This window comes from Erithacus rubecula (assembly GCF_903797595.1).
Source record: "Erithacus rubecula genome assembly, chromosome: 2".
Lineage (NCBI taxonomy): Eukaryota > Metazoa > Chordata > Aves > Passeriformes > Muscicapidae > Erithacus > Erithacus rubecula.
This window is the reverse complement of record NC_136685.1, coordinates 96,367,417-96,380,736: the sequence shown is the minus strand read 5'-3', so window position 1 is coordinate 96,380,736 and position 13,320 is coordinate 96,367,417. Positions and strand designations below refer to the sequence as shown.

Below are 13,320 nucleotides of genomic sequence, written 5' to 3'. Positions count from 1 at the left end.
AGTAAACATGCAAACAAAGGTTTATGAAGGTGACATTTCTGAAGAGAAAATCTATTTAAAGTAGAATTGTGTAGATGTCCATACTGTGCATGCACAGACTCCTGCATACACGTTAAAGAAATGTACCTTTCATTCCTTGTGTTATACCTGGATGCTTTAAACTTTTAAATGAAGAATAGAGGTTATATGAGGATAGATGGCATGAAGAATCAGGTGTTCTAAATATTATACTAATTCCATCACTGTCTTAGCTGATTGATCCTGTGTGTTAAAGTTGTAACAAACTTACAGTGTGGTTTAGGACCTCAGTCTTGAAATAATGCCAGTGTAGGAATTGAGAGGTGTGGAAGGAGCTGACACCCTGACAGGGCTTCCCTGGAAAGTCATGCCTTAGATAAGAAATTGCTTCCATAGAATGACTAATGCTAGAAATATTCTCACCCCCTCTTGCAGACCCTGTGTTATCTCTTTGTGCTTTAATTGGTCCTTTTTTCAATCCCTTTGGTAATTGATCACTTTTATCTAAAACTAAGTAGTTGGATAGTTTTCAATCCTAGTTCATTTTCTAAGGCACCCTAACCCTATAAAAACCCCTTTAATATTTTATGTACTCAGACTGCTGCTCAGATCCCTTCATAGGAATAAAGTTGTCTGTGGAACCTCTGTGCAGCTTTCTCAGTCTCTTCTTTGCTGGCTGAGAAGGTGCTGCAAGCAAAAATGAATCTCACAAGAGAGCTGATGGCCTAAGCTTTAGGCATTGCTTGCATCTAATCTCCTTGTGGCTGAAGTCTGCCTGAAGCAGCCAGGAAAAGCTGTACATTTTATCCAGGCTTCTTGTGGCAGCCTGGGGAAAAACCCAAGCCCCAGCAGATACAGGGAGGAATAATTTCAGCTTCTATTCACATATTATCCAGTAAATAATCACATAAAAAGAATTGTTTCTATCAGATTGATGAAAATGTTCCATGTAGATCTCCAAGGCTTCAGATTTGGGCCTGGGTGGATTGAAGAAGATGGAGAAAACACAAAACACTGGGAAAAGAGCAAAAATTTCAAAATTGACTCAGTAGCTGCCAATATATTTGAATTTTCACACAATTTCTTGGAGTAAAATCATATATATCAGGCAGCATTTTCAGGGCACAACATTTTTTTCTACTTGTACTGGTAAATAAAACGGGATCAGAGAGGAAACCCGAATACTTGCATATTGGTGATCCAGATTTTTTATACATATCCTGTCATGACTCTGGACTGTACAATCTGTCATTTCTGGGCAAGGTTTGGGGGTGATTTTAGTGACAGCAGAGACAGAGGGTATTTTTATACTCTAAAAATAGCTCTGTGGGATGTAATACAGTCCTCATATAATTGCAGACACACTGAAACTGAAAAATTGGGAAAAAATTAATAATTCTGTCTTTGGGATTTCACAAGGCACCACAAGGAGTCCAGAGAAAACAAGATCTTGTTTATTTATTAAAAAATGTTCAATGGGTATTTGCCCTCAGCAAGAATCATGTCTTTAAAACAACTCCAACTTGACTCCAAAACTTACACTGGTTTCACTTTAATTTAAATAAGCTGTGAATTGGAGAATAGCATCTATTCAGGAAATTCTACTTTACTCCAAAAATATCCAGTTCAGCATTTTTGAGGGTAGGAACAGATGTAGGAGAGTTTCCAGTAGAGTTGGTGCCTCAATCTCGAGCAATTTAGGTAATTCCAGCTCAAGTGGAAATTAAGGTCCTGAATCTCCTCTCATGTCAGTACTGATCTGTGCATCCTTGAGTTTAGACATGGATATAATTGAGGTTGTGTGTGTGTGTGTATGTAGGAAAGAAGACTGTGCAGATTTTGATAAGAAACAAATTGGATAAAAAAAATGAGAGGGGAACTGAACCCTTCAGTGGGGTTGTTTTGCAGTTTGGTAAATTTGTGTGTTTTGGTTGGCTGTAGGAGCAGGAAAAGTTTGAATTGTCAGTTTTATAAAACTGTCAAAGAATGAATATATAAAAATATTTTAATATAAATCTCTGTATTATATAACACCATTTATTTCTTAATTACTCTACTGCACGCACTTATCTGCTGCCACAAAAAAAAAGAGAAAATTTTTCAGTGATTATTTGGGATTTTCTGCTGTTTTTCTTTTCACCACTATGATTCCAACAGTGAATTGGTAGTAAAAATATTACTCTTTTCCTTGCTGCTTTAAATGAATATCACATCCTGAGCTAAACTTATAGTCTATTACCATTTGATCTAATAATTAAGAGAAAGCTGAACAAGAGAAAAAATATATTTTGCCAACACTTACATGAGAATATTCATCAGTATAGATTTCATTTAAAAATCAGACACCTCATTGGAATGAATTAGTTGCATATTTTATACATATATATTTTTAGTTGAACTGTTCCTTCAAATGCCTCTTGTCATTCAGGTCACCTTCTTACTGACCAGGCCTTGTAAATTAACAATCCATTCCTGCCAATTTTTGTGCTTGGTTCTGCTTTGTTTGTTTGGGTTTTTTGGGGGTTGTTTTCTTCTGTTAGCTTTTGACTTGTTTGTTATTTTCCATTTGCCTGTGCATTTTTGGCTTGTTTTTTTTCTGACTCTGGTTTTACTTGGTTTGTGGTTGTTTTCTTTTTTTTCTTGGTTTTTGTTTTTTCCTTCTGTTTTGTTTTGTTATTGTTCGGGGCGGGGAGAGTTGGTTTTTTTTCCCTTTTATCCCTATTTTTCTTGTTTTCATATTTAGAAAGCCTGTGCCTTGGAAAGGACATATTGACATATTAAAAGGAGCTGGTTGACATGAGGGGGCTTCCTCATTGCCCTGAGCTTTTGAGTCATTTGATCTTCTGTTCAATATCTTTGGTCTGTTCTTGGAACATCTGTTCCCAAAATACTGGCACAGTATGGCTTAGGAGGATTAAGTATCTAATCACATCAGGCCTGCTCACCATGGTGTTACTCACAGGCTATTTCCAATCAAATTAAGGCTCCAATTAAGTTCCTGCTCTTCTTTTTCTGCAATTTTGAAAAAAAAAACCCTTGGAAAATTACAGGAAAGTTGGCAAACAACACTAGTGTTGATTCTTACAGCTTTTTTTTTTATATTATCCTAAGATAATATGTTAGCAACAGAACCCTAGCACTGATGAATGTTGGGTTTGCTCTGTATATGAAAACCCTGAGTACTACTAATTTGGTGGAGTTTTATAAAAAATAAGAAATAGCTTTTGTTTTCTGTTATATTGGCATGTAACTTAGGGTTTTTTCCTGTAAATCTTTGCCTAAATTATGTTTACCTTGATAAAAATCTTGGGAGATTTTTATGCATGGGTTAGACAGCTAGATATAAGAAGGAATTGAAAGCCCCAACTTTCTGACTTCCCCCAAAAAACTGATAAATAAGGAAACCCACAAAAACCCAACCCCCAAACTAACAAATGCAAACACCAAACCATCAAAAAGCAAATCACCTTTGACTGAAAACTCTTTGACTTGAAATCACTTTTCAAATTGTTGCAAGTTAAGTATTTAATCTACTTCACAGAACAATTTTCGATTTAAAATATGCTGAAAACATGATTACCTGTATAGTCAGAAATCATCAAAACTATAATTCTTCTAACCTGTTACATCTAAGGACTTTCACAGCAGTCTCAGTAAACACTTTTTTTCCCCAAGATCAGGCTGTTTTCTCCAAATTTGTATTGGGGGAATTTAAAATTCTTTACACAGGAGAAGGCTGCCCAGAGAAGCTGTGGATGCCCCATCCCTGGAAGTGTTCAAGGCTAGATTGGATGGGGTTTGAAGCAACTTGGTCTAGTGGGAGGTGTCCCTGAGCATGGCAGGGACATGGATGGAATTGGGTGATTGTTAAGGTTCCTTCTAACCCAAGTAATTTTCTGATTGTTTTAGTGAAAATATGATCTATCACTTTTGCCTCTCACAGAATTAGTAGAACATTTTGTCCTTCCTGGGTTGTGTAGGCTGGAAGTCTTGAAGAGCTTATCTGCCTTTAGCAGCATACAAGATATGGTATGGGAGCAATTTTGGCAAACAGTTGTGATACTTATTTAGCATAGTATCAGTAGTATTAGTCCTTGAAAATATGATTGCATGTTGACACCACAATGACCTTTTAGGTAAGTGGCTCCATTACACTGAAGTTAATTTCAGCCTAGAGAAGCTTCCCATAGGTGTTATTTGCCCACAATGCTTGATTGTCCTGCCAAAAAGGACCTACTAGTACATTTCAGAAATGTGTTTGCTTTCTAGGAATTGCAGTGCCTCCCTGTGAGCAGAAATGCAGTCTCTTGCTACCTTTCTTGTTACCAGCCTGGAAAAAGAAGGCTTCTGACTGGTTGCTCTGGGGTGTAACAGACTGTGATTGCTCTGTGCCAGAGCCTCTGGCAGGAGGGTTTCCTGCAATGTCTGAAAGTGACAGCTCTTTGCTCATCTTGGGGGTTTTAAGATGTTATCCTCAATATGCCAATTCCAGTCTCAATCCTCTTGCTGAGGCTGTCATAGTGTTCATATAAGCATTTCTGAGTCCATACCATGATTTTTGTAGGCATGGAACAGCCTGTGCCCCATCTAAACCATGATTTTTGCTCATTTTATGACAATTGCAACCCATAGTTGTAGTAATGCAAATAGCTTTATACATGAAGCATCCTAAGGTGGTTATCTAGGGGAATGACAGTCGGGCATGGGCTTTTGTTATGCTGCTAATGTTACCTGAATATCTTTTACTGATTTGACCTATTTTCAGCAGTACAGGGCTGGTCTTTCATGCCTTACCTTGCAGCAGATTTTACTGGTCTTGTTGAAGTTGCACACATGATTGGCTGGGTCATTAAAGAAGAATTTAGTTGCTTTAAAAAGCACCATGATATGTCACTTAAATCCAAACAAACACTAAAAAAAAACCCAATCTAACTTCCCTTGTGTCTCCTAGTAATAATATTGAAAAATAATATGTAGTTTTCCTGTGTCATGCTGACTGAATATTTATTTACCATCTTACCTTTAAGGAGTTCCAGTAGACAGAGCACAATTCTTTAACAACTGATTTTCTCCTTTGTGTTTCCAGAGGCAACAATTTTAAGCTATGATGGGAGTATGTTCATGAAAATACAGCTTCCTGTTGTGATGCACACAGAGGCCGAAGACGTTTCTTTAAGGTTCAGGTCTCAGCGAGCTTATGGCATTTTAATGGCAACAACTTCCAGGGAATCTGCAGATACCCTTCGGTTGGAGCTGGATGCAGGACGAGTTAAGCTAACGGTCAACCTAGGTAACAACCTCTTCCTCCAAGGAATTAACATTTCCTTTACATTTTTCTTTTTGCTTGCAAACATTTATGAAAGAGCCTGTTTTAACATTAAAAGTAAACTGAAACTATGTACAAACACACATCAATGCGGCATTTGCATCTATGCACAAATACACGGCCATTATTACAGTTTGTTTTGTTTTCTTTTGCATTTTTGTATTCTTTGTTTAGTCTTAACATTACTCATCACAATATTTTTATACTGTTGTGTATTCTAAAAAAAAGAAGACAAGTTCATCAGTGGTATTTTTCGCCTATTTTTTTTTTTTTTTTTTTTTTGATTGTGGAAGATTGGTCTCCCTCCACAATTTCTTCAGAATAACAATTCCACAATTTCAATGTGCAAGCAGAAACAACATATATGTAGGTCAACTCAGTTTTACCTCCGCCAATTAATCTATGACATGCAAATATATCAAAGACTTTCTGCTTTTTAACACTGAAAATGTTGCAGTCAGATACTCCCACTGATGGATTTCTTGGTCTCCTTTTTTTAGATGTCAAATCTATATTAAATCCATCTCCTCTTTTTTAAACAGTTCTGTAGTGGTGTTTTTGTAGTATCGAACGATAACACAACCCTTCAATGCCCAAAGACTGCGGCCCTCAGCAAACAGCCTTGTGAACACAGGAGGCACAAGCCCTTTTACAGAAAAAAAAAAAAAAGAAAAAGATAATTGGTTTGTTTAAAAATGTGATGGACAAAATGTCAGGTTATGGTTTTCTCTAGTTAAAAAAAAAAGAAAGAAAGACAAGTAAATAAAAAAAGCGCTTATGAATAAGTCCAAGTCAGGGCCTGAAAGAGAACAGGAATATACTCAGGAAAATGCACGTCCCAACCAGCTATTCCCATTCAGGGGGATGCTATTTTTAAAGGGAATTAAGTATTTTGCTGCTTAGTCACAGATTTAGAAAGCACTGGTGGGGAGGGTAAGAAAATTCCCATCTGATCCTCCACTTCACCGAAGCGCGGCTCCCCTTAGCGCTGCCCTGGGGTTTGGCAGTGAGGAGGAGGAGGAGCCGAGGGTGTGGCAGGTGACCTTCCCTGGCTGTCCCCTCCTGATGGAGGCCAGGAAGGGCTCTGAGCACTTTCTGTAAAGGGGGTGTGCAGGTGCTGCTCCTCGGCTGTTTGCAACCACTTTTCTGATGCGGTTGACGACACATGACAAACTCAGCTATATGGAAACAAAATCTAGGTTTGATGGTATACATGTTCCTCAAAGGTGTAAACTACAAGTAAACGTACAGACCAAGTAGAGCAGTGTAGGGTTGGGGTTTTGGTTCTGTTTTATATATATATATATATATATATATATATAATTTTTTTTTTTTTTTTTAAAGTAATAAATGAATGCAGGTAGCCTGGCAGAGGATCGTTCACAGATCAGGTTATTCACTTTACATACAAAATACCACCCTCTGCCTACTTCTGTAGTTCATCAAAGTCAATAAAAAGTAAATAAATCCATGCCTTAAAAATATTGTTTCTTCCTCCAACACTCCTTTTTTTTTTCTATCTCTTTTTTATTTATTTGTTTATTTAGTCAGGAAAGAAAATAATCTTAACATAGAAAGAGTCCTCTTCATTCTCTAATGAGTTTTTACAAATACACGATTTTTTCCCCTGTATTATTATAACTTTAAAGTAGTCACTGTTCATTTCTAAAATCTAGATATTAAGGATATGTAAACCTACATCCCCTTATTTCTGTGCCTGGGTGATGAGCTCTGAGTGTCACTCCTTAGCTTTAGAAGATGAGCCTTTGAGGTTATACTATCCACAAGTTGTCCAAGGTGTCTGATTGTGGCCTGGCCTGCTCTATGACCCATTGTGACGGAGCACTTTCTAATTGCACTGAGAGAAATTACCTGTTCTTTCACAGATGGGGAGAAAGTTGCAGCCTGCCTCAATTAAGCATCTTTGACTTTTAATCCTGACTTTTCACTTAGATTTGTCACCATGTAGCTTTGTTTGAAATTGGCCATTTTTACCCTATTTGTCGTTTCTATTGGTAAAGACTTATCGCAGTATATCTGGGTTATAACAGTATGTAAAGACTGATGATATGGAGTGGCCATATTTGCATGTGTCTGTCCCCAGAAGGGTGGACTGTGATTTTATTGGATGTCTGCAGCTATTACCTTGAAGGATAAATTTTCATTTTTCATCTATTCTTCCCCATCTAGACTGTATCAGGATTAACTGTAATTCCAGTAAGTGCCTATTCAAACTTTTTAAAATGTTATTCCACCATTATAAAATATGCAATCTAGAATGACAAAGATTGTGGGCAGCTTGCAAGCATTTGATAATTTATTAATGAAATGTGATCATTAATTATCTTTGTGTAAAAAGTCATCATATACTTTAGCACTTGTTTTTTGTCCTTCCAATAGGATATAACATTAACTAAACTATTAAAAAGGAAGCATTCTACAGGTTGTAAGAGGAAATGGTGCCTGTAGTACTGTATTATTCTAGATAGGCTATTTTATTTACAGTACCCATAGATTTTTTTGAACCAGCATTTCTGATATGCTGTTGCACATTTTTCCCCCTCCTTCTAATTTTCCTGACATTTTTACCTTCAGCTTGTGGTTAGATTGTTGGAAAATAATAGTTTTTACTGCAAAAATTTCTATTCTACAATCCCCCTAGACAATTATCTGTATTTACTGGCTGGTTATAGCACAATTTGGTTTTGCTAAATCTTTGATTTATGGAAACATGATACATTTCAATAAGGACATTATTAAGTCTGAGAATGACTATTTCTATGATGATTTTTTACACTCTAATTATGTTTAAAATCCTTGAATTGAACAATTTTTCTCTGTGATATGCATGTTTATGAAACAGAGGGAAACATTTGCCAGATGAATGGACTAAATTTTAACTTCTCTGATATTATTTGGATTAAGAGGCTATATTCTGAAAGGAGAAAAAGGACTGTGATTTTATTTTGAGTCTATGGAATTCCTGAATGGTGTCAACAAAATTATTGATAGTAAGTATGGTAGATTTGAGTTTTGGGTTGTTTTTTTGTTTCCCTTCCTAACAGGTTTTGCAGGCCAGAGGACTGGCTTTAAGAAAATAGGTAAAAAAAAAAAATAAAATAAAAAAGCTAAACAAAAAACTGCACAGGTTTAATTTGTAGTTGGTAAGAGTTAAAATATATTAACATAACTTTCCTTATAACCCATAAAGAAAAACAAAGATCTGAAGTTATTCTTCATGTGTAATTTGCTAATAGATTTTTTAATTAATAATTTTTACAAGACAAAAATACAGCATTTGTATTAAAAAACAGAATAATTTCTTGAGGCAAGTGTTTAATTTAAACTGTTCTTAAATTCAGAGAGATTTCAATACAATAATCCAATACAGTAATCCAATACAATAACACTTGTAATCCCCAAGTCATAAAGATATCCTCGTATTAAAAAGAAAATAATAAAAAAGTAAAAAATTTTCACATAAGCACAAATATTTCCTGTTTCCACTTGCTAAAATATATAAAATCATGAAAAATCTGAAGCATTTTTTTTTGTCTGCCACAGGACACTATTCTTTTCTACTAATGAAATTTCAATTTAAAAAAATAAAAAACAAATGTAAGATAAGCAGGTTTTTGGGCAGAACTGTAATGAAACTGCCTGCTCCTGGTAAATTCCTTTTTTTCCTAGGAAAAGCAGTATTGCTTTTTTCTTAACTTCCTTAATAAAATCAGAAAATCCTTCTGAAAACAGTGTTATTAATATAAGGAAATCCCCCAGGAATAAAGCCACAATATAGTAATAATAGGTGTTTTCATTTTTTAATCTCTTTTGGATTAAATGATGTGTCAAAGATAAATTTAAATCATTTCTAGGCTTCATTTTTAAGCAAGTTTTGATTCTGCAAACACAAATAAGCCTCCAGTTAGAGTATTGAAAAGAGGAGCAATGTATCTACTGGCTTGGATTAACTATTTTAAGTTCTTGGTCTCATACAGAAGCAACATAACCTTGCTACAAAATATTCTTCATATAAAATACTCATAAATTATTTTTCTTTACAGTTTGTTTATAGTGGTTTTATTGTTAGAAATGAACTTGGGTGATTAATTCCACCTCCCTGTGGTGCCTGTGTGTACTGAGCAGGGTTTTGTGAGCTTTCAGTGTGGTAAGTACTACAATGCTTTCTTATCTGCACTGGAGTTTTTCAGCAACCAGATGTTTCATGAGGAATTTCTATATCCTAATTTTTAGATTTTGGAGAATTATTGCTCTAAGCAGTCCTGAAAAATGCTTATTAGACAATATAATGAGGTTAAGTGGGGCACAATTTGTTTCAAAGCAACAACATCCAGAACTGGATTATTAAGTTGCTAAACACTGTGATAGTTGAGTGCCTCTCTTCTTTCTGCTGAGAGCTGGATATGTATGTATCAATCCTTATTTTGGGGTATAAAAGTAAATCTGGTTTTCATGTTTAAAAAACTTTTTTTCCATTTCCTATTTCCGTTACTTAGAAATTATTCTTGTTAATATAACCTCAGTGGCTCAGACTGAGTTATGAGTTACAGCTGGCCTAGTAACAGAGTTAAGGTCAGGATGAAGGGGTCTGGTTTGAATTTGGAGAGACAACTTTTTAAAAAATCCAAAAACCTAAGCTGAACATCAACAAGCTTGAGAGAAGAAAAAGGAAAATGTGAATATAAGCACCTTCTCCTGCTGTGATTTACAAACCCAGGGAATAAAATACTGCACATCCTCCTCTCATTTTCTCCTGAAGCCTGTCTTCTGCTCACTGCAGATCAAATGAATAAGTGTTGGCTGACAGAGCTGAGATTATGGCAACAACTTATTTATAAATATGGTCATCCCTTTCCCTTTAGCTGATGTTCTGTCTTGCTGAAGAGGTGGCATTTTGGGGTCTTCCTTGTTGGAAGGATTGAATTATTTAAAATTTTACAAAGTTATTCAGATAACAGGTCACTACTGAACTTGTGTTTCAATAACAATATGTGGCATGCTAAATATTTTGTGCCAGGTTAGAAGGTCAGTGTGCCCATAAAACCATACATCACTAGACATTCTCCCTCATGTCAGCCAGAAAATAACATTGCTGAAATGTTGGGTTTGTACATCCTTAAAAAACTTTATTGTGTTGCTCAGAGCTACAAGTTTATTGTCTAAATTGTCTGTCAGGCAGGGAATTAAGTGGTCCTTTTAAATTGCAGGTACATGTAGGTCAGTGCTGGGGCTGACACCAGGAGAAATGGAAAAACTTATCTGATGAACAGAAATAGTTGCTGTTCCATATTAATGTTCATAGGGTGAGGAGCTCATTTAATTAATGTGGAGTGAACTCTGTTTTATTAAATAATATGAATGTATCAGCAATTTTTGACATTAACGATTCTGTAAAAAATAAGTTGATAGCTATAGACATCTTATACATTATATACAGAATTTACAAACTAATCCATAAAGGTTGTCTAAGAATAAAATATATTAAAAAAATTATAAAAGCATCAAAATATTTCTTGCTTTCAAAGAAGAAAGCAATTGTTACCCTTTAATTGCAAACTATCAAGCAAAAATTATATATAGCTGTGAATCCTATTGAAGTGAATTGGATTTTTCCCTAGTATTTTCTAGAGACAGGACTTCATCCCAATAAACTTTCCATTGGAGTTCAATAAAAGTTTCTGAATGACCTGTGAATTGTATTTTCTTATTTTCCACTGCTGTAACCTTAAAGGCTAAAATCTTGGCTTAATTTAAATTCCCTTTTTTTCATTTTTAATTATTCCAAAATATTAATATCTGAAAGAATCCAGGTAGCTGTAAAGACTGCTGTCTTTAATAATCAATATGCTTTTGTCACAGATATCTGCAGTCTTACACATTATTTCATCTTTTGGGCTGTGATGGTTTTTATTCTTATCATTGCATTATCACATCTGGAAATAAATTTTCCATATTTTTATATCAGTTAGCCAAGTAGGACTGTAGGAGTTTTTTGGTTTTTTTTAAATAATTGATACCACTAATAATATTAATTGGTAAATGGCTGGCTCTCATTCCCCACTCTGATACTTTTGTTCAATATCAAAAAATACAGGATAGGTTTTTGAATGTGCTGGAAAGATTTCTCAGCTTGTGGTACACAGGGCAGGGGAGATTTAGGTTAGTTTTCTAGTGCACAGCTTTGCTTCTGTAGGCAATGACTCACAGAGCAATGGCACTGAATTTGGTTATACTCAAATATAGGACTGTCAGAAGAAATGATTATGAATTGCAGGATGTCAGGCAGCAGAGAGTGCCATGGTAGTAACTGTGTACAAAATTCCCCAGGGAATGTGTGAGCCACCTTTATAGTTTAGGAAACTATAGTTTGGGCTTGGAAGGTTTTCTGTTTGTTTTTCCAGCCATGTGCCCTTTCAGTGGTTGCATTTACATGCACCCCTCATTCTTGTGTCTATCTAGTTATTCACCCATTCTCCATATAATTTATTATTCCTCTCATTTTACTTTCACATGCCATTTCAATTCTCTGTTCTTCTCTATAGCCTTTAACCTTTTCTTCCTTGTTCTGTATGCTCATTCTTCTAAATTCTTCCTATTCTGCAGATGTGCACATTACAGATTATTAAGTTATTCTATTTGGAAACATCTGTTACTGAAGCATTTCTTTTTGTCAAAATATCCTACAAATCCAGGATATGACAAGGAGCTTTGTCACATTATTGGTAAATAAGAGGAGACTTGTATCTATTAAAGAACTAGCAATGTTGTTCAATTACATTATATTTTCAATGTGTACATGAATTTTAATCAGTAGAAAATCTTACATGGAGACTATACACCCTTTTGAATGCTGCTGCTTGTAAAACTGTATTTTACTACAAAATCCAGAATCTTCAGCTGTGATCTTATGGATATTCCTAAATCTACTGTGATAAATGAATCGTTAATACATTTCCATTGCATTTTCACATTTCAGTATCTGGTGAAAATAATTATTATAATATATTATTTTCTATCTTTTTTTGCTGTTGTTGGCAGTAGAAAATCATTAAAACGATTCAATTTCATAGCTCAGCCCAAAATGTAAGATTTTGCACTTGGCCTGTTTTCTTACATAGTGCTTATGAATTGCATGAGTTTTGATCTTTCCCTCATTAAGTGTGGCTGACAGCCTGGCAAAAATATGCAAAAGAGTTTTACCATAGAGGACATGCAGCAAATCAGCAGGGTACTTTCCCTGCAAGTTCAGTCAGGAACTTCCCTTTGTTTGTGGCATGAAGTTTGAAATAATTATAAATAATTCTTTTAAAACTTTGCCTACACTTTGCAGTTTTAGAACAGGAAGTCACTGGATTCCTTCTCATTCAGCAATATCAGTTTAAAGGTCCCTTTTTATATAATTTCCTGAAAAACAGAGTCTGCTGCTATGCAACAAAACTGAAAACATACCTGGTCCTATTCAATGAAATTCTGGTTACAATCTCCCAGTTGCTGATGGACAGCATGCCAACAAAGGGGGGAACTTCTGCTTTACTCAGAGACCTTCACTGATTGCTCAGTCCTGAAGCTGCACTAAGACCATCCTGTCTTGTTCCAGGCACTATGTTTGGAACAAAGGCTGAAAACAGGTCAGTTTGGGTAGAAAGATCAGGTTTGAAAGCAGAAGAGTCTGGCTGTGTAAATATAACCAGGAGGGCTGAAGTTGTTAAGGGATAGCAAATAATTTATTCTGTATAGCCACAGATGCCAGTTATGGGATATGCCTCTAATTTCTCTTTGTTAAATAGAGAATGGAAAGAAGTGGTGCTGCACAGGTTATACCCTGTGAGCACAACACTTTAATTGGCAGTCTGCTTGCCCACCTACTCTGGAGAAAAGTAGTGGCTTTTCTTGAATGGTAGGAGAGTAAAGTGAACTAGCAGGGCCACTGCTGATCATGTTTCAAAAGTTTGCAT

At 35.5% G+C, this 13,320-nt stretch overlaps 1 protein-coding gene across 13 annotated transcripts in view; it reads left to right on the top strand.

Moving 5' to 3' along the window:
- NRXN1 (neurexin 1) overlaps positions 1-13,320 on the top strand; it is a 659,042-nt gene that overhangs the window by 275,131 nt on the left and 370,591 nt on the right. For 7 of the 13 annotated variants that reach the window (XM_079298612.1, XM_079298607.1, XM_079298610.1 and 4 more), the window contains 2 exons: positions 5,105-5,308; positions 7,535-7,561. In XM_079298612.1, the coding sequence (XP_079154738.1) occupies positions 5,105-5,308; positions 7,535-7,561 (231 nt within the window). The remainder of the gene's footprint in view (positions 1-5,104; positions 5,309-7,534; positions 7,562-13,320) is intronic. The other 6 variants (XM_079298599.1, XM_079298598.1, XM_079298605.1 and 3 more) reach the window with 1 other exon arrangement.